At 38.9% G+C, this 22,623-nt stretch overlaps 1 protein-coding gene across 1 annotated transcript; it reads left to right on the plus strand.

Moving 5' to 3' along the window:
- The first annotated feature begins 1,918 nt into the window (after positions 1 to 1,918).
- On the plus strand, positions 1,919 to 15,839 carry dipk1c (divergent protein kinase domain 1C). Its single transcript, XM_058394970.1, has 4 exons — positions 1,919 to 2,583; positions 12,190 to 12,912; positions 14,201 to 14,365; positions 15,313 to 15,839. Exons 1-4 carry the CDS (start codon positions 2,371 to 2,373, stop codon positions 15,574 to 15,576), a joined length of 1,365 nt encoding a protein of 454 aa, XP_058250953.1. The 5' UTR covers positions 1,919 to 2,370; the 3' UTR covers positions 15,577 to 15,839.
- The last annotated feature ends 6,784 nt before the right edge of the window (positions 15,840 to 22,623 follow it).

A 22,623-nucleotide genomic window follows, 5' to 3' on the forward strand; every position in this document is an offset into this window, starting at 1 on the left:
CCTACCAGAGGAAATGTTCAGGATTATATCTCACAGAGGGCTTGGGAATGTGTAGGGATACTTCAGGAGGAGCTGGAATCTTTGCGATGTCTTCCTCTTGGTTTTCATCACAACCTCTACCAGAAAAAGTAGAAGGAAAATAAACCTTTAAAGAACTATTAACCTCACTTCACTGGAGATGAGAATTTTGGTTAATTTTTGTTCCCTTCCTCATGCAATCCGAGCCAAGTTGTTGGGGTTTTTTTTTTTTGCTTAATGATCTTCAGGGTTAATGATTTTCTGGAAATGTGCTATGTGCACAAACTGAATTTGGAGATACACCGATCAGGCATAACATTATGAGCACACAGTGAATAACACTGATTATCTCCTCATCATGGCACCTGTTAGTGGGTGGGATATATTAGGCAGCAAGTGAACATTTTGTCCTCAAAGTTGATGTGTTAGAAGCAGGAAAAATGGACAAGCGTAAGGATTTGAGAGAGTTTGACAAGGACCAAATTGTGATGGCTAGACCACTGGATCAGAGGATCTGCAGCTCTTGTGGGGTGTTCCCGGTCTGCAGTGGTCAGTATCTATCAAAAGTGGTCCAAGGAAGGAACAGTGGTGAACCGGCGACAGGGTCATGGGCGGCCAAGGCTCACTGATGCACGTGGGGAGCGAAGGCTGGCCCGTGTGATCCGATCCAACAGACGAGCTACTGTTGCTCAAATTGCTGAAGAAGGTAATGCTGGTTCTGATAGAAAGGTGTCAGGATACACAGTGCATGACGGGTCAGGGCTGTTTTGGCAGCAAAAGGGGGACCAACACAATATTAGGCAGGTGGTCATAATGTTATGCCTGGTTGTGTTTAGACACATGAAGTGATGTAAACACTGATCTACACCTCTGAGGGGAGCCAAAGTCTAGATAATTCATCTTTGTAGTGTGAGACTGTGTTTCTGGTGTGAGAAAAGTAAATGGAAATGTGAGAAAATGCCAGTGGATTCTCTGCTGGCACAAATGTAATCGCAAAAGGGAAATTTCAACATGAGTAAATATGTTAGTTGATTTATGTTGCATTTTATGAAGGACAAGTTAAAGGTTGTAGCACATACTCAGAGTTTGAGACTCTCTCTCTCTCTCTCTCTCTGTATGTGTTCAGTGTTTGAAAAAGGTATACGGCAGATGAGATCTCAAAAGGATCTCTGATTTGCCGGAAGGATTAATGAGTTTGGAGAATAGTGTGCCACAGAGCACACAGGATACTGTGCTAATTAGCATAACGTGAAGCATTTTATTAAGAAAAACACGGATGGATATTAGCTGGTGTTGGGCTGAGTTGCCTTCTTTATTATAAATGAGCCATTAAGAATTCTGAGCACTTGCTGTCTCTTCAACACAACAGATAACAACAGTCACAGTGAGGCACTCGGGGGCTAAGCTCATCAGAAGAACAAAACACAACTGCCTTCACTCATCCAGTCAGTGCAAATCAAATCTCAAGTTTTGCTTCAGTGCTGCGGAGAACTGCTTTCTGAATCAAATATTCAGCGAGTCGGATAAACAATGACAACATTTTTTACTGCAGATGCAGTAGGGGAAGCTGTAAAATCTACTGCGCTTGAGAGCCGTAACCTGGTTAGAAGCCGTGGAGTGTTTGAGAGTGTGTGCACTGGGCAGTTGGTAAAACAGTGCTGCATTCACTGCTCTATTGTGTTGTATGCATGGCATAGGAAGGAGTTTGGCAGAACGCACTGAACACCACAGCTGAGAGTCAGTGTGCCTGCTGAGAAGGCCTGGCTGCCGTGGAAACAGGAAGAAAGCAACCCAAAGGAGGCAAGTCCTCAAGAAAGGGGCGGGCATCTGAGAACCAGAGAGAGAGAGAGAGAGAGAGAGAGAGGGGGAGAGAGAGAGAAAGGTGGAGTATAGTAAGAGGGTAAGATTGAAAGAGGCTGAGAGAGTTACAGAAAGAGAGAGAACTGAAAGCCAGTGGAGGGAGTGTGAGGCAGAGAAATGGGGAGAATGGTGTGAAAGAGAAAGAGAAAGAGAGAGAGAGGTTGTGGGTATGAAGAAGAAATGTAAAATAGTGAGAAAGGAACAATTCCACTTTGAAAAAAGGCAGCTTTTCATGGCACTGCCAGTCTCACCCAGTCCCACAGCAATGGAAAAGAAACTGAGGAGTTACTACATGTGAAAAGATCTCCAGGGCAGCATGGAGAACCCCCGAGCGGAGAGGAGGAGCAGAGGAGAACACACACACTCAGACCTCCTGCAGGAGGAGCACCAGCAGGACTCCAAGCCTTCAACAAACTGCCGAGACCACCACAGATGCCTGCAGGAGGAGCGCTGAAACACACAGGAAGCTGAAGTGGGTAAAGCGCGTGGCTGATGTTCCGGGCCGTGTGCCGGGCCGCGGGTTTGGGCCGTGGAGGTTGTGGGCTGCGGTGGCTCAGGGCGAGAGTGCGGCGCAGGAGTGCCGTACTCTTCCTCCTCCTCTGGCTGGGCTCATGGCTCTTACTCAGCGGCCTGCTCTTCGTGCACACGACCATGTTTTCTGACTTCTGCACGGATGATAAGAGCAGGAGGATTCTCCAAAGACTGGTAGGTCACAGTGGCAGCTTGGTAGCACCTGTCGAGTTTTACTGTACAGCTGTGCGTTCGTTAATAGTGAGGTCACTGTAGAGGTTTCAAGTTACGACATTAAGTGCAGGAAGTGTAAAAAAAGTTTTACACTTGACAGATGAGCGTCATGCATAAACAAAGCTGCAGCGTTCCGAGCCGTTTAACGTCGTGCGTGACTCGGGCTCACCTATTTAGGCACGGCTATCAGAAATGTATTTGTTTAACACAAAGTTGATCTATTACAGCCGAGCAGACAATTTACGATCCAACACGATTCAGTCACTTTATATAACTGTTTCAGCAGGTTGTCGCACGTATTCCGTGGGCATAAAGCATCAGCAAAACAAAGCGGACGGAATAACAGCGGTGTGAATCTGCAGGCGATTCATTCATTTATTTCAATTTGAGTTTCACCGTGGGGAAAATTGATGAATGTTCAAATGGATAATAAACATGGCATTGCAAAGGCTTAATCTGTCAAGCCTGTGATTCATTGGTTATATTAGCTCTAGGCTTCAGTAAGGGATTTGGTAGTGTTACTTAACATCAACACGGCTCTTAATGCTTTCTCTGAACTGCGGGATTAATCCGTGTCAAATGAGTGATGGATGCAACAATTTTTCACTGTCCGCCTCCAAATTCTCTCTGAAAGACGGTGACATGAGGCGTAACGAATTTACAGGATGAAGTTTGCACTGAGAAATTAGATTTAAGAGGTGCAGTAAAGACAACAAACCATAGCAGAGACGTAAACAAGCTCATCAACATGTTTGTACGCAGTAGATATCTAAGTGGAAACTCAAGATTAAAAGGATATATTACACAATTATAATGATATTATAATTTCCTCAACTGACAGGTAGCTGGCTATTAGGCATAAATATATCACCCTAGAGTTATTCCCAACAAGAAGCTCAATAAAAGTTTCAGATTTTTAATTGCAGTGTTATTCACCTGTTATGTGGACAAAATAAGAGTCTTGGGTTTAATAAGACATAAATCACACATTGCGGTAAGAGGCTTCAAGACAAATTCTTTCCTAAGTGTGTTTTGAAAATGGTATCATTTAGACAGCGCTGTTCCACATCCAATTCACCCCAGGGCAAAATGTCTCCACGGCTCAGTAGGAGCCAGCAAAGGAATTCTGCACCATGCCAAACTCTTCTAATTAAAGACAGGGTGTAGGAACAGAGCGGCAACTATCTATCATTCTGGAGCGACTTGAAAAGGATCACTAAGGGCTAATTTATGATTTGGAACGCCGTATTTGGTGTACCCAATTGTGCTGGAGTGTAAGAAGTGTAGCAAATGTGAGATGTACAAAAATGAAGTGACCATATGTGTTTGTGTGTGAGAGAGATTATGACAAAGCCACATTTTTCCACAGATACCCAGCTGTATGTTAAATGCTACACAGAACCACAGGCTCTAAAGAACCCGAAATACGGATTTATACACAGCACAGTCTTTACAGTCCAGTCCAGCTCCTGCACCTGCTCAAAGGAAACAGGTTTTAAAGAAGCAGAGAAACTTATCCAACCTGAAACGTTATAAAGACCACATCTGTGACAGAAAGGGGAAAAAAAGAGATGTGGTATGTGACACACAATAAAGGCATTGTCAAAATATTTCCATGGTTCGCGGAGGTGAAATCAAGCAGATCTTGCGACGTGAAGACGTCCTGAGAGAGGCCGGGTCGAGACACAAGTCGAGCTCAGCTTGTTTCAGCACGTAACACGCCTGTTGGGAACTTCGCCTCATGAGTCATAAACACAAGTGAGATGTTGGGGCAACTCGCTCGACTTATCGGATCATAAAACTGAAAGACGAATCAATTATAATCTGAAATAAACAGGGCTTTATTTTGATTCTGAAAGTGAGACAGGCTTGCTTAAAGCCTTAAAGTGTTTTAATCAAAACTGTAAACATTTATCTTTAATTATGCATTAATCATGTGAATCCTTTTATAATCTCAGGTAAACAGAATCAGACTACACCGTGTTCAGTGTTGGATTTTGTTCCTAAGTGTGACAATTTATTACACTGAACACCTTTACATAATATTCCAGAGTGAGTCAAACGAAAACCTTTTATTTCTTTCCAATTTATTTATGATTTTACATTTTTTAAAATGATTTTATTTATCAAATAAGCGTCACAAAAGTGCATCACTGATCTATATGATCTCTTCAGTACAAGTGTTCCTGCGCTCCATTTAATAGCTGGATTCCTCTAGAAGAAAAAAAAAAAATCAATTCTAATTTTTTAGCGTTTTCATTTGACTCACCCTCGTACTTTCTCGGGCTTGACAATACCTTCAAGCTGAAACACATTCTCTGAGCTACGTTTAAAACATTTCTCTTTATAATCTGCTTTAAGTGACAGAATCAAGGACAGCTCATTTCAAATAAATTTGTATGAATTAAATAAATTTGCAATTTTATACAAATTATTTAATAATTTAATTATAATAAAACAGTTGCATATATATTTTTAAAAATATTTTATTATATTATATTACATTATGTTATATTATATTATGTTATGTTATATTATATTTTATTATATTATGTTATATTTTATTTTATTATATTACATTACATTGTTATATTATATTTTATTATATTATGTTATATTACATTGTTATATTATATTATATTATATTATATTATATTATATTATATTATATTATATTATATTATATTATATTATATTATGGTATATTATATTATATTATATTATATTATATTATATTATATTATATTATATTATATTAAAAAAAGATTATATTGTTATACACTGATTAGAGACGGCTCGGGTCAAAAGGACATCCGTTGCTAAGTAGTTAACCCTTCCTTTTTATTTTTTTGGAGTCAATTTACTAAATGGTGGTTACAGAGACGTGTGCATGTAATGTCTTTCTCATTTGTTAACTAAAACGCCGTTCTAATCAGCCAGCTTCAATAAATAACTCAGTAAACATGAAGAAACCAAATAAAGTAGGGGAGGCTGAGGCACATTTCAGTAATTGCTTAAACACAAGTCGTTTTTTAATCAGTACTCACACCTGCCACCTAAGCTACAGGTCGATTCTCAGCAAGCGTTAATGAAATAGCCGGTAGAGTCTGTGACTGTGCCGCAGGGCCTCGCTGCTTTGCCTATTTATACTCCAACACAGTGATCAAGAACAGACGGTTCATGAGGACTCACCTCAAAAGAGAAGGAAAATGGGATGGGATGATGAATAATTAATCTGGATATATGACTTATATATTACTGTGGGCTAAACAAACTTTTATTGCATTATGTAGGCTGTACTTCTGTATGGATACAGAACCTGAGAACTTCGAACGTTTTTAAATAAAACCCCTTTTGTTTTTTCTGGCCTTGGGTTATAACTTGACTCAGTGATGCATAATTTATATACTAGATTTAAATGCACACTGTTGCATGTATATAGATATAATATTAACATCATCTGTTATATATTTAAGAGCACACAGGCTTAAAAAGGACTGAAGCTTCTGCTAGACCCTCGAATAGATTTGGTCTTTAAAGTCGTTCATGAATGAAGGCATTAATTCTTAAAAAACTTTCCACTTCCTGTACATGTGGTAGAGAAGGAACTTCAGGACAATCCTTCTCTTGTGCTTGGTGGAAATGAAAAACTGAATCTGATTACACTATTATATACTATATAATTGAATCTAATTATAAGCAATAATATAGTGTATGTAATTGCGTGGATATACACAGCATGTGTGTGTGTGTGTGTGTGTGTGTGGACTGATAAGGGACCGCGAGGTCTTCTCTGGATGTATGTTTTCAGTTGTTCATTATCAGGGACTCTGCCAATAGTGAGTGAGTTCATGGTTCAGCCCTGGGTGGTGCACACACACACACACGCACACACACACACACACACACACGCACACACACAGCATGCCGAGAAGTTCATGGTCTGTAGAATCAGAGTTTATGAGTGCTATTTTTACTCAGACTATTCTTTGTATGTTATTTTATAATTACACACCAAGTTCATATAAAGTTTAAAAACAAAACAAAAACAGCTGCTCCTGTTGTTACTATGATTATAACCAGTCTTAAACCTTCACAAAAATACAAAATCTATCTATCTATCTATCGATCGATCGATCTATCTATCTATCTATCTATCTATCTATCTATCTATCTATCTGTCTGTCTGTCTGTCTGTTTGTCTATCCGCCTGTCTGTCTGATTGTTTGTCTATCTATCTATCTATCTATCTATCTATCTATCTATCTATCTATCTATCTATCCATCCATCCATCCATCCATCCATCCATCCGTCTGTCTATCTGCCTGACTGTTTGTCTATCTGCCTGTCTGTCTATCTATCTATCTATCCATCCATCCATCCATCCATCCATCCATCCATCCGTCTGTCTATCTGCCTGACTGTTTGTCTATCTGCCTGTCTGTCTATCTATCTATCTATCTATCTATCTATCTATCTATCTATCTATCTATCTATCTATCTATCTATCTATCTCCTAACAACTTTTTCCAGACGAGTAAAAATGAGATGTCTTCTGTAATTAAAGCTGATTATTAAAGAGCAACATAAAACACACCGCTTTGGCTAAAAGGACAGAGTGTGTTTTAAATTAGCCTTGGGTTTGTTTTTCAGACTAAGAAACCATCAAGACAATGCAAATATATTTAGCAATCGTTTCCAGTGTAATCAATTACCACATCTGGGGATTAGAATCTAATGTTGAATGTTGAATGCTTCATCAGTTTTCCGTGACCACAGCAGAACCAAATGTTGTTCAAATGTCTGCGAGTTGATTATGTCTGGCTGTATAAAAAACAGGTTTCGGCTGTGAAAATCAATTAAAACAAACAGGAACTGCTGTTTGTTCAGTGCTTAGACCCTACATGCCCTGTGTCAGGAGACTTGTACTACACAGCCTGTTTGACTGGCGTACCAGTGTGTCCATAAGTATAACACCCTTGGAACCTTGTCATTTAAGACATCTTTAGGCGTAGGCATCTCAGAGTGCTCAGAATGCAAAAGATCCAATCAGCGATCTAGAGAAAGAAACAAAAAAAACACATAAACACAACACTGAATCCAAGTGTGTAGTTGGACCATATCCAAGCTCATGGTGGGAAAGTTTACATGCAGACACAGGAGCTAAAAACAGCTGCTGACCAATATGATGCAAGGCTAAGAAATCTCGGGAATTCAAACGGATCTGTGGTAAGTGGCAGGCGTCCAGTCTGAAAAAGTCCGGACCCAAAACGCCGTAAATCATTGACCACAGCGACGACCATGCTGCTTACCCAAATAAACTGAGGCTTTTACGCAAGTTTGGCCTGTTTAGTTTAACAAGCACATCATATGATGTATGACCTTCGTTTAAAGTCAGAAAATAGTTATGGTTTGTTTTGAAAGAATCTCAAAGTTGCATGTGAGGTGATTGAGCAATTTTAAGAAAAGTACACACAGGCCAAATTATAAATCATCTTGGCTGAGTTGGAGTCTTACCCAAACAAAATAAACACTCTAAATATTTCATATATCAAGAAGTTGGGGTGAAGATTTGATGAATGATGATTGTTGCTAAGATATCACTAATGTGCTAACGTCAATGCAATCAGGACCATTAGCTGACCGGCTAAGGCTTTGGCTGACTGGAGATGACAGATGTTTACTTTGGAATGTGGCAGCGGAGGATTTGCAGCTAATCTCCGTGAAACACTAATCATGCCTCGCTTTCCAATCCTAACAGACATTTGGGTGTGTGAATTTTCCATCAGAGGAAGCCTGGGTTGAGAAGCGGATGTCGCGAGTGTAAATCGCTTTCACACTGCTGTCTGTTTAGCCAGAATGATCGAGATGGAGTTGTGAAATATGCACCGAACCCTGCAGATCAGTCAAAGCAGAGAATTTAGGTACAGTGAAATCATGAGCATACTGGATTTAAAAACTGATGGAAAGTTGAGTTTCATAAAAAGTTGAGGCTATTGGGTGTGTGATGTACAGCATGTAGCCGGAAAAATCTGAAATAAAATTGTTGGTGGATTTTAAGCAGTAATGGACTTACACGTGTTACAATCTTAGCACTGTATATGATAACAATTTAATTCGAAAATGAATTTTCTCCCGATTTATCAGTGGCTGTTGTAAAAAGATCGGCAAGACACAATTTATTAGATGCTTTAAATTTAAATTCTTTTAAATATAAATGTGTCCAAAAGCCTGCACTTCATCTAGTTATAAAAACTTGATTCTACTCATCCATCCATACCTGTGAGCAAATATTACAACCTGACGCAATTTTGTCTCTCCTCAACTAGTAATAGCAATAATTCTGAAATAAAAACTAATAAAAATGATTTTTCCTTTTTGCCCAGTCAAAGTGACCAGAGTCAAACACACCGTTAAACAATAAGACAAAAGGAAAGCCAACGCTCCTGAGGTCATTTCTTCCGTTTGCGTTTCTCGGAGACCTCACTTTCACTGTTTCCATAGCAACAATTTTACCTTGACTTACCTGTTCTATGAAAGATGTGATAATATCACTAGACATGAGGAGATGCAATCGTCTGTGCAAATTACTTGTGTAAAAAAAAAAAAAAAAAAATCTCAGAACCGGTAGAGAAATGTGTACCTGTCGGGTTTGCTGTTCGACCCACGCTAAAAAACACGTTATAAAACTTAACACGAGTGTGTTGCAAGCTGCCAACATATTACATATAAGTAAAAAAACTGCAGAACAGATTCATTTAATCGGGAGAACACACACACACACACACACACACAAAACCAAACAAGTTCTTTAAATTTTAGAGCTTTCTGCTTTTTCAGAATAGATTACCCTGGAAAGTATTTGTGAAGCATCAAGAAAACATCATCATCAGGATGCTCTTTAAAGCAATGTTTGAATATTTATGCTGCCTCACAATGCACGGAAATTGTTTTGTTAACTTTAAAGCATCATTATAAGAATTTTCTGTAAAAAAAATAACACAGCACGGATGAGTGCTTGAATCCTATCGGTCAGAAGGTGCGTCAGTTTTGTATAACCGCACGGCTCGGACACTAGCTCTGGCTAGTAATATGAGCGACGGGTTAATATCGATGTGCTCGTTCAAATGTGTGACGGTTTCTATAGCAACAGCCGATACACGTGGACTTGTACGAAGCATAATCTAATAAGGGAGAGATTAAAAAAAGGGTCGATTAATGAAGCTTAATGAAAGTTAATCGTTGTTAATGTTTTCATTAGGAGACATTTATTTAACATTTATGGAAGGGGTCTCTGTTGTAAGCACTTTGAAGAAAGTTTCCCAGCTTTATTCTTTCTGGTTTCTCTGTAAAATGAAAAACTCAGAAAGAGAGAGAGAGAGAGAGAGACAGAGAGATGGGGGAGAGAGAATGATGACTGTTTATCGCAGCTGTAAACAAGTGCATACAGGAACTTGTCTCTTACATGTTTCACATCATTAAATCTAAGTATAAACTGTTAAAATACGTGATGTGGTATATATTAATAAACTAAACTGTTAATCGTTGGAAAACTGCTCAGTTATAGGAAAATCTCACTTGAGGTGGTAGCGGCTTTCCACAAAATCTTTAAAAAATACATATTATATAGTATATATAGTATTTTTGTTAACTTTTAGGCTTCTGCACCATTTTCCTAAAGATTCCTGTGTCCCCGGGGTCAATCCTGAGCTGGGGTTACTGTCTGGATGCAGTTTAACATGTCCGTGTAGTGTCCATGTAGGTTTCCTTCTACACTCCAAACCGCATCAGTAGGTTGATGGTCTAAGATAAATTGCCTCTAGACGTGAATGTGTGAGCACATTTCCTATCCACTGTGTATTCCCGTCTTTTGGCCAGTATTCCCAGGATAGGCTCCGGATCCAGTGTGAAGCTGGCCAGGGTTAAGGTGCTTACAGATGATGAATGAATGGTGAATGATTTATGAAAGGCTTTTGTCAAAACCTGAGTGGTGACTTAAGAGGGATTTTTTTATGTAGTATATGGCTTTGTTTTTAAAAGACGAAGAAGAATTTTATTATTATTATTATTATTAGACTACTCAAAATTGTTATTGTGATTTTTTTTTTTTGCTTGTTCGTACTAGCAGCACAGTTTCAGGCATGCTGTATTGACTTCATTTATATTCATTTGGCCAAGGGAACTTGTATGGAATGGTGCTTTCACTTCGGTTAAAGAACAATTCAATATTTATCCAAGGGTGGGTTATTAATTGTTCTTAAGAAGCCAGATGAGAAACTGGGACTGTTGTTGAGGGCTGAACCAATAGGCTGAACGTATTTATTTTTGTTTTATATATAAAAAAAGTTAAAAAAGTAAATTATATGGTTTTGATTAGCTGCTACTGATTAGACTACATGTTACAATAAGGCTATAACAATGCTGAGTAGGTCAAATAGACCAATAAAAAATAGTAAAAACGTCAATAATTATATCACTCTTTAATTTTATTTTTAACGTAACATGCTTTTAAAGTTCACTAAAACAGTACTGAAAATGTCTGTTTTAAAGTGTGTTAAAGACCTGCAATTAATGATAATAATAATAATAATAATAATAATAATTAGTGATGTTTTTCAATTCTTTTTTCTTGTTTAGTTAGTAAAGTCCAGTCTGTCTTGGGCTCGAACAAGTGCACTAAAGTCTGTTTGAATGATGTGGATATGCGACAGTAAAATGTAGAATTGTATAAATGCAAAAAGTTTCTGTTCAGGGTTCATTTCAATCACTTTATCCTCCATCCGCTCCAGAAATCCGACATTTTTCCCGTCAGATTTGGACGACCATTTGTTGTAAAACCTGCCACGCATACACTTACCTGCGTGAACATATCCCTCCTGCTGCCGTCCCTTTCACTGAACGCGCTGTGGCTGCTCGGCATCAGTTAAGTTCTTGTGTTCCTCTGCGTGTTTAGTCACATAGTGGAGATTCAAACTGTAATCCTTAAACACAGGGATCTGTACTTAGTAAAGACAAAAAAAGGGTTATATAAGCTAAAGTGTTATATAAGCTTCTCTGTTATAATACAAAGTCACAAAACAACATAAAAACACTAATGTCCCTTTATGAGTGTTGACATAAACCTCCAATATTACTATATAAATAATTCATGCGATGCTTAAGTATGAGTTCTGAGAGCCTAGTGCCGGTATCCTTTAAATAAAGCGCTATGAAATGTTCTGTTAATTGTTACGCATCAGCATTACATGGTCTAACACTTTCAATGCAAGGTATGTTACCTGGTTATAATTGTTTATGAAAATGCATTGTAATATAATATGAATCCATTCATACTTCATGATCTACATTACTATCGTATTACAACATCAGCAAACAACATCTTTTAAAATAGTCCATATCTGTGATAAAAATTCTCGGTTCACTATACAAAGTAGGGCTGGGTTTCTTTAGCATTGGTGTTAGAAACAATATTGGTGTTCATAATGAATGCATTCTAACATTCTGAGAGCCTCACAGCAGTAAGTTGTTGGGTTTAAGAGTGAACTGAGCTGTGCTCTGTGTTGCAGTGTGAGGAATACCAGCAAGGTGCATTAACAGGTGACCTGTGTGAAGACCTTTGCGTGGGCGGCCATGTGGAATATAAGCGCTGCCTCTACTATGAGAATGGGAAGAAGGTCATGGCGGCCAGCTGGCGAGGAGTGCCGGTCGTCCTCAAGTCCAAACTGGAGAATTTCTCCTCCTATGAGGCTTTGGCTCTGTTGGAGTACCAGGACACAGCAGGTGATGTGGGTGCGGAGGAGGAGCTTTCACCCCTGGATGTGGTATTTTATGCAACTTTGCAGATTAAGAACTTGTTGGGCCTGGAGGCTGGGAGTAACCTGACGCTACCAAGGCTTTGGGGCCAGAAACTAAAAAAAAGGTCCCAGTTGTACTCACGGGCTGAGCTGGCCTCGCTCTGGGCTCTGCTCCAACAGGAGGAATACGCCTTTCTCCGTGTGATGCAGGACCTGACGGACCATGTGGCCAAGGTGCTGGGCTCCTGCGGCCATTTTTACGCAGTAGAATATCTTGCTGCTGGCCACGCATGGGACCAGAATATCTTCTCATTGGAGGAGTTCTCTCAAAGCCCAAAAAGTAGAGAAGGACAGACACTAACTGAGATGGACATGGTTCCTCGAGTTGCCCTGAGCTTCTTGGACATGGTGGACCACTTTGAGAATGACTTTTCTCATCACTTGCACCTTTGTGATATCAAACCTGAGAACTTTGCCATCAGGCAGGACTTGACGGTAAGTATTTCCTTTGAAATTTCTTCCAGGAAAACGGCTAAAATAACAGGAGACTCGGTTTAGAAAGCTGGGTAAAGCTGTCATTAAGCTGTGCCTAAGGCCAGCATGCTGCTCAGAGGAAACAATAAAAACCTTATAGAAACAGGGGAAGGTCACGGAATTTAGATTCACACACGGCCTCAGCTGCCGTCTCGACAAATGGATCTACTAAATCACTCTAATTTACAACAATAAAAAATAGTGGGAGCACACTCATTTATAGTAAACACACTGCAACATGCTTCGCAAAAGATTAGCAAGCCAGTCCGGTCTGGCATTTACCGCCCCTTTACGAAGAATAATTGTACATTTTTTGATAGGTTGATAAATGTGTTTCATTTTAGCGCTCAACAATTACACTCATGACTGCCAAATAGGTCTTTTAAAAAGCAAACAGGATTTCAGTGTAATGGGGACGTTTATTTTCAACCTTAATCCTGTTTATTCTAAAGGCTTAGGACACAAGAGCAAGTAAGGACCCTTAATAGCTAAAACCTTGGTTAAAACAACACAATCCTGGTGATGAACTTATAAAAGATTTAATGAAATTAAGTAATTTCTCTCTTTCTTTCAGTACTGTATAGCTGTCAGATTATTAAAAACAAAAATCCACCGAAATCAAATTAGCTGCAGGAGACTGACTTGTATAAACATTTGTATAGCATCATATTTAAAAGTGTTTAAAAAGATTTAACGTTTTGCTAATACAGTCATATAATCATGACTGAGAAATTTGGAAAACTTAAGCTTGTGGTGGTCATAACATCACTCCTCACCTGAACTGTGTCAGCGGTGTGTGTTAATGTTTATACTAGCGTGCGCTGCCAAATCTGTAGGTTCTTGGAAGGTTAGGTTTAAACAGAACATGTGTTACGGGATAAAATTATTAAATAGCTTAAGTTCTACACAGTAATAAAATAAACAGTCCTGTGTAGTATAGTTGCCAGAATGGAGCCATTTTACACACTTAAAAGAAATATATATATATTCCTTTAGCACTGCTGTATTTAGTTTTAACTTATTTCAATATGTTTTATATTATTATACTGTATATTATTAAGTATTAAGTTTTGTCCATCATTTATTCTGCGATGGGCCGGCACCCAATATGGCGTGTCTACAGGGATAGGCTCCGGATTTACCATGAAATAAACCAGGATAAAGTCCTGGCAAATGTATGAATGAATGAATAAAGAAATGGACGAACAGAATTTTAGTCAAACCTAAATTTCCTAAATGTGTTCTACAGGTGGCAGCTATAGACGTGGACATGGCTTTTTTCGAGCCGAAAATGCAGGACATTCTTGAGCAAAACTGCACCAACGACAACGACTGCAATTTCTTCGACTGCATCTCCAAATGCAACATAAAGAAAAACAAATGCGGATCGAAACGCAAAAACAGCAACCTTCAGGTAAGTGTAATGCATTGACGTCTTATAAATAAATTGCAATTTTGTGTGCATGTATTTCTTTAAAATATAGAATATAATATTATATTATATTAAATTTATCTTATGTATTTACTTCTTTGTTAGCAAGGGATTTCATATTTTCTGATACGTCCGAAATGCACATCAGCTTCAGAGAAAAAGGCTGTTGTACTAATGGTCAAGGGGGGAAAGACAATCCTTAAGCTCAAGCATTACCATGAACAATGTGTGGAATGTTAAGTTTGTGATAACGCTGAAAAGTGGCGGACCGGAGCCCGCCATCATTATGCGTTATAAACATCAGTGAGTGTTGAAAAAAGAAACCTTTATGGTATCCTTTTTTCAAATGCTTGTTGAAAGCGAGACAAAAACAAAGATTTTAGAAAGTGACTTTGGTTCTATACTGGCTGTTTATTTACAGCCATGAGCGTAAAAAAAACATTTAAGAATATATACTATTTTTTAAAGAAATAATATGACTGAACCAAGCTTTATCACATCTTCGCTTTCATCTTTTCATGATAAAAATCAAAATCATCACCTGTTGTCAATGCAAGCCCCCTTTTAAGGAGAGCAGCTAACAGACGAGTGAGCCAAATGAAACCAAGTCCACCTCCATGCCTCAGACAGAGCCCATCTCTCCATCGCTGATCACTTATCACGCCACCAGATGACCTCTGCCATCCTATTGTCCTTCCTGCCACTCAGAACAATAGCGGCTTTGTGTCATCCAGGATGCCAGGTCAAGGAGATGAGCATATCTCTTGCTCCTGTCCCCTTCAAGCCACATGAAATAAGAATATGACCCATGATTGTGATGAAATAAAACCAGGAGGTCATAGACATAATGGCTGTTTCCCCTTGAAGCCTTCCGTTTGGCCTCGTTGATGGTCAGCTCTCTTATTCTCTCTTTCTCTCCCTCTGTACAGGTGATCTGTGAGAAGATCTTCCGCTCGTGGTTCTCTCCCACGCTGCTGGGGGATAAAGCGGGGCGCCCCCTTCAGGTGGAGCTCCAGAAAGCGGTGCAGGATTGCGCGGAGACAGAAGGAGGAGAAGACGCAGATCGCTCCCGGGACATGAGGTTGCGGCTTCAGGGCCTCCTCACGCAGCTCGTCCAGGAGGACTCGGCTAATCGTCTGAGCCGAAAGCAAGCACGCGCAAAACGGCGCATCCATACGGCACTCAATTTCTGAGCGGTCACTTGAAGACGATGCTTAGTGGTGATCGAATATTCTGATTCAACTCATCTCCAGTTTATCGTTTATGTCGTGTAGCCGGTTTACCTTTCGACTGTAGTCACACTGTGCAGTTTTAAATATAAACAACTATGCTAATATAGCAGTGTTCGTTTTTAGAGATCTTATGAAATACTGGATGTACTGTAAATAACACTTTTGTATAGGAAAAAAAAACATATCTGTAAATTTGCAAACGTCAATAAAATAAGATTCCACCACCTTCATCTCGTGTGAATTTGCATCACACGCCAACAGCTGCCTTTCATCTGTCTGCTCTTTAATGGTTCCATATCAACACCTAGCAGAAAAACTCCAGGATCAAACCAACATTTGTTTCCCATCACTCGCAGCGCAGTGGAAGAATTTGGTAGATTCCTTCATCTTAGCGTTTGTCTTTTAGGAACAAATCCTTCCTCAAAGGAGCTCATGTTCCAGTCGGTCTCCAGCTGTCAGCTCGACCAGGGTCGGAAAGGACAGACTAAACACAAGCACGGGTCAAGGAAAGAAGAAGGAGACAAGATGTATTACAGCGCAGGATGCAGAAAAGGCATGACGGAGGCCTTGTAATATGTTACCTGCAGGTGAACTTTGCAGATTTGTCTCTAATTTTATCTTAGTGACTTATGGGTGTGCTCTCGGATGCAGATGGTTTTGATCGGACTTCAGGTACAGAGTGTCCAGAAAGAATCAGGACCTCCATATTATCCTTTTAAAGTTGTCTTAATCAGATATTTCTAATCAAGTGTCTTCAAGCGTGATGATCACTTTTCACACATATTCAGATGTTTCTGAACTGCCTTATTTTTCATATCCCTGGGTTTCTTACTGTATCTCTACACTGAACACTGAATGTTTCCATATATAGTCTGTATCTCAGTTCATTTATGTAACAGGAACTGGAAAGCAAAAGTGTGAAATTCAAGAGAACTTGGTGAGGAACCAAGTAACAAACAATAAAATATTTCAAGTACTTAGCACTGCTATTTTTATTGTTTGTTTTTAGGGAAAAGGGAATAGATCAGCACAAAGAAATAGACTAAAGATGCATAATTGAGGAAAAATGACCACATTGTTCACCACAAAAGAAATGAGTAAAAACACATTTCACCACAAAAAAAATAGTAAAATTACATAATTCACCACAAATAAAACAATAAAAACATATAAAAGTCTTTGGGATTCAACAATTTCCCCGAATCTCACAATCCTTCAAACAATAGCTGGTATTTTACAAGTCAATAAAGAACAATGGACTCTTCAACATTTTTGAGTCAAAATATAAATAAAAGCTCCAAGTGCTCATATTTTGGAAGCAGCTCCACTGATGCCTTTGTCCAAAGATTCGTCCTGGACCACAAATCCAAGCCTTTCAAATTGCCAGCAGATGTGTGTAAGCTGATCACATAATTGCAGTAGTCCTTCTCCACCAAAACCCACAGAATATCACTAAAAACCAGCTGTAAATCTTAGAAGCTGAAGTACACCAGGCTGGGATGGTCGAGTAAAGAGAATCCACCTTGAACTGGACTTTAGAGGAACGTTCGTGATCTTAACACACACTGAGAAACCTGGTGGACATTATGAGGGCTGCTCCTTTTAGACTCGGGACTTGAATGCAAAGAGTTAAATGACAGGAATGGCAGCGTTAGGGTTTTCTTGAGCTGAAGTGGAACAACATTTAAACCTTTAGATGTTCATCAATCGATTCGACTCAGTTTACTTCACTTTCACATTAACATCGTTATTTCCCATACGCAACGAATTAGAGACAGAGTCAAAATGGAAAAACATGGAGGTGCAACAAACAACTCATATTTTGGTTCTACTGAAGAGTTTCATCAGACGAATAACACGAGCGCTCGTGCTGAAAGATAAATTTGTCTGGTCTTGCGCTGAGCTTTGCCCAGAGGATATGAATGAATCTATTAAAAAAGGCAAAAGAGTTCATCTACCTCATTAATCTACATCACTCATTACTGTAATTTTTGTTTGAGACTTTAAAACGACAGCACTGAGTGAACATTTCATGATGAAACATACCTAAGGAAAAGAGAAACCTAGTTACTCAAATGAAGCTGATTTGTCTATATTGATTTTTTATTATAACTTGGGTTATAAAAGCTGATAGGCTGAGCTAAAATCCTGGATATATCCGAATTCTGTATTAACATAACTGGTTTAAGTTAAACCAGTAAACTATTACACTTAGGCTGCTGGTCTGTCCATGGAATAAACTAATCTTTATCCCTTACGTTGCTTAGCAAACAAAGCTTACTGTTAAGACACTACATTATGTGGCTGAAGAATTATTTATTGTGAATATGATAAATAATAAATTATTAAATTATGTATTCAATTGTTTATAAATAATAAATGCATTTTTATTATTAATTAATGAATTATTTACGTTTACAGTATTTGGCACCTATTCAACATCTCAGCTAGGGTTACCATGTTCATGTCACATGATATCGCACAAAAAAACACACACACTAATTCACCATTAGTAATGTATATTCAACGATATTAAAGAACACGTTTATTTTTACTCTGCCGCTGTAAATAGATCCCGAAGGAGCCTTTGTATCACGTCGTCTCGCAGTCTATCAAGCTCACAGTGATTTGTTTACTCCTGTTAAAGGTGATTTCAGTGAAGGCGGCTTCTCTTCTTCTGGTTCATCTTCATCTGATGAGCTTTCAGAGGTCTTATTAAAAGTTATATTCATGAAAAGGGCATCGTTTGTTTTGTCTGCTAATCATGTCGCTAACTCTACTGTAGTAACGATTTCGAACTAGGAAGTTTAACTACATGTGGTGAGTATCGGTACACACAGTAAAACATCCCAGTGTGGTTGTATTAAATATAAGCGCTCTTGGGACAATGCTTCATCGATCAGATTAGTGAACCTGAACTAACTGTTGTATAAGTAGATATCGTATCAGGAAATAACATCTGATTCCTTTGGGAGTGTCCAACCAATGAAAAAATCCCACACAATACCATTTTTCCATTGAAGTGCCATTCAACCCCCTTAAAAGGAAAAATATCTATTCCTTTTTCAAGAAAAAAGGCCCACCTCCGTGCCAAAAACTAAGAGTAACAAGTGAGGCAACTAGAGAAGGAGAAAAATCGCCTGAGGCTGAAACAAATTGTTCACATAAAATTCACTTCAGGAGGCATTTAAGAGCAAAAATAAATCTGCTGTCGGATTCTGAACCTATCAAGCTCTCGATGTATAAAAAAGCGAGAGGTGAGAGACGTACCGCACCGCTTCCATCAGTTCATTTTTCCCCTCGTCTTTAATCTGATGTAAAGCCAACTAATCAAAGACTTGCCAGAATCAATTCATCTGCGTAATTATATCTATAAAGCTTATCAAATAGAAGATTTATTTCCAAGTCAGAAAATCTCTTTGTTCTGCATTCCTCATTACATCTAGAATGCTGAAATGTGTATCTTGAATCTTAATGGCTAATCGTCAGCTTTTGCCATTTGTTATGCTAGACTGATCATGCGAAATTGATGAGAAATTGTGCATTCCTGGGTGGTTAGGGCATGCAAGTTAAATCACTAGTTTCAGCATCAAATTAGCTCATGTTCTCCACCATTTCCCTTGACCTTTCATGGGAAAGTCTGCCGGAGCAGCTGTCTTTGTGGGGTGCAGTGCAAATTACACTACCGCAACAGAACAAGCACCATAGTGTATATGAGCCAAGGTTAATACAATGTACTCCGATTATAATCAATAGCAGGATGTAACAAATTCAAGGGTGTGTTTTTCTGAATGAAACACCATGATGGCTGGATAATGTGTTAAAGATAAACTGATCACTATAAGTACAACTCATAAACCTTATGGATGCATTGAGAGTAGAGACTGGGTGCTGTGGTTTGTCACTAGAGACAAATCTGGGACTTTCATCGCCTGGTCTAAACACCACTTTGGCAGAGAAATTCCTGAGAAATTGCTGTAGAGATGGCTGACTTTTTAAATACTCTGTCTGGCTGCCTGCCACCATCCTAACCGAGCGTAACGAACCTTACTTTGGGGTAAAAGGAATGCAGGTAATTGCAAGAAAATCTGTATTTATTAATGGCTTGGTTGGATAGTGCCTCGGTTGCTATAAAATTGATGTTGATACTCTGAGATGTATGGTGGCTGAGAAGCGCAAAACAATATGACAGATCTGAAAACAAAATAACCAATTTTGTTTGCCAAGTTTGCGAATGGAATTCTTACAGCTGATTGGACGAGACATCTGCCACTCAAGATATACAGGAATTCCAGCTGGCTGTGGCAGTAGAAAGTTGATTGTTGATGTATATAGTATGAATGCTGCTTTGCTCTAATAGCATTCCTCACATCCTTTAATTCTGGAATAGTTTGGTCTTCGAAACATTTAGGTGTGTTTTTAGAGATGGCAAGCTAATCTTTATGCCATGATACGCTATTAGTATATCCTAAAATCACGGCATTCCTCAAAGTAGCGCTGAATGAATTCCATTTTCTTATAAACAGAAATATATATGTTTGTCATTTTCTTTAAAAGACTGAAAGTTACACAATCATTCACTAAAAAAAAATGGTTTAAAGTGAACACCACACATGTAAAAGAAATAAAGTTTGATACACAATTTCCACAATGTCGCGTCCGATCAGCGGTAAGAATTCCATTCGCAAACTATACCTACTTTTTACACTACGTCTGAATTGTCCTTGTGTTTCTGGATTTGTTATTTTGTTTTGCTCTTCTTGGCCATCATAGGGATGGGACAGAAATGTAGCAAACATAAACCACGACAGTATTACAACCAGAAATACTAAATCATACTAAAATTTATTTAATGTTTAAATCTCTTGAGTTAGCAACAAAACAAAGAGGGCTTTTTTACACTCACAGAGCAAATGAAACATTGCACTAATTAGAGCGATCGAGAGAGGGAAATCAGTAGGGAGTTTCGCCGCGTGGACACCGGACATCAATTCTCAACTAGCCAGTGCCTTTGATCGATTCTCAGCTATCACCCGAGATGGCCTGCTTAGAGATATGGAGATTTTCCCACTTTCTCTTCTCAGGGTGATGCCATTGGAGACTGTCGACACCAATAAAAGATCTGAGAAACACAATAAAGAATGTGCTGGCTTGCTGAAAGAGATGCTTTAGCCAGCGAAAGCAGAGCAACTGGTGAAGATCACTGAGGAGGCATATAGAAAATGTCAGACAACAAAGCCTAGCTTTTGGCTTGGGAAAAATCAGCCTGAAAAAAAGGGTTGTACAGTTGCCAACTCATATTCTTGCTTCATTTCCTACACCATGCTTTCATTTTTCTTTATTGTCAAAGCAACTATAAAAGTTTCTATAGCAGGTATTCAGAAAAATATATCAGTGAGGACACTTTTTCTCTTTAGAAAACTGAGACCTGATGCACATTCAGCACATTTCCAATTGTATATCCTGTATGTCAAAGCACTTTAAAGTGACTAAAACGTACTGTATTTAGAGCCATTGGAAATGCTTTGGATGTTAACTATACGAAGAAGTAGCTCGATGTGAGGGATTCTGAACTCTGTGAATAAAAAGAAAAAGAAAGTCGATGCTTCAAGCTTTAAGAGTCTGGTAAGAAATGAAACACCAGCTCTTAGTGAGCTATCCTGATGAAATGTGACTTGGCAGAAACACAAGCTTAAGTGAAAGTTTTTGCGGTAAAGAGGAAGAGGCTGTATATATGTTCCACATTTAAGAAACTGCATGTCTTTAATCAGCATTCGGCCGGATGGTGCAGGCACGGGAACCGAAGCTTACTAGTATTGGTTTGATTTATTCTGGCATTTCAGGCTCATATATCCAACAGACGAATCAGGAGGAGCCACATTAGGCTGAAATAACAGGCAACGGTCAAAATATCAAAACAGGGCAAACTAGGCAACCTTAGAATAATAATAATGCTGTATGAAAACACATATTATTCAGACTGATCGGTCTGGGTTGTGTGATATTGCTTTTAAACAACAGTTTTATAAATAAATAATATATCGTGTTATTTTTGCTCCGTGAATGGAAATAAAGTATAACCTGAGGAAACCGCACTCATTCACGGTGATTTGTACGCTCTGGTTAAAGATGCTTCTCAGCTTCATCTGATAAGCTTTCAGAAAAATGAAAAACTCATCGCTGTGGTTGCTGTTCAAGGCGCTAACTCTATTGCTGTAACGGTTTCAGTGGAAGTGTCACTAGAATTGGAAGAAATGTACATGGTGTAGATGATACAGATGGTCAGAGTGATAAAACATCCAATTTTGGTTATATTAAACAAAGCACTCTTGATACGCCCAATCAAATTAATGGGCCGAACCAAACCCTTGTGCCATATTTCTAATTAAACATGAACCAAACCACATGTTGGTGATGCGGATTATCAGGCTGAGACATGAGAATGCTTCAGAGAGCATATAGGAGTGTCCTGTTTTGTCCAGGTGTGTCAGGTGCTCTAGGCCCTGCCAGGTGGGATTATCTTATCTGTCATACCTGTCCCTGCAGGTCTTGTCACCTGGGCAATCATGGCACAAGCATTACCCATTTAAAGGATTTCTCCTAATCCCTCACATTGGAAATGAAGACAGGGCTTTCTTTGTAATAACAATCAAAGGCTTACAAGGATATTTCCATTAATATTTCTCAGGATTACACACGAACAAAGACAGGCTCTATGAGTCTCATTTGTCAGTGCCAAGTGCTTTAGTATTCACAGGAAGCTGCCAGCATTTTCATAAATCAGAACTGGAAATATTTCTAATTTTTCTGGCTCTGCTCGCTGGGATCAAGCCCATTAATTCAGAATAGTTCATCAACTCATCTGAGTGCCAGAATCGGTCTTTCCCTTCTCCACATTCTCAGCTCAAGTGTCAAGCGCAGACAACGACGAAGCAAACAAATTCCTATAAAGGGCTAAATGTCCAGACAGCAGTGACCTCCATCCACAGAGCAGCAGCACCACGCAAG

This window comes from Hemibagrus wyckioides, linkage group LG01 (genome assembly GCF_019097595.1).
Source record: "Hemibagrus wyckioides isolate EC202008001 linkage group LG01, SWU_Hwy_1.0, whole genome shotgun sequence".
In the NCBI taxonomy this organism is placed as follows: domain Eukaryota; kingdom Metazoa; phylum Chordata; class Actinopteri; order Siluriformes; family Bagridae; genus Hemibagrus; species Hemibagrus wyckioides.

What these genes read in the sequence shown, in the direction of transcription:
- dipk1c (XM_058394970.1), top strand. Translation starts at nt 2,371, where the DNA reads ATGTTCCGGGCCGTGTGCCGGGCCGCGGGTTTGGGCCGTGGAGGTTGT. An exon ending in GGAGGATTCTCCAAAGACTG is followed by an intron (nt 2,584 to 12,189) that starts GTAGGTCACAGT and finishes TCTGTGTTGCAG; the next exon opens with TGTGAGGAATACCAGCAAGG. An exon ending in CCATCAGGCAGGACTTGACG is followed by an intron (nt 12,913 to 14,200) that starts GTAAGTATTTCC and finishes TGTGTTCTACAG; the next exon opens with GTGGCAGCTATAGACGTGGA.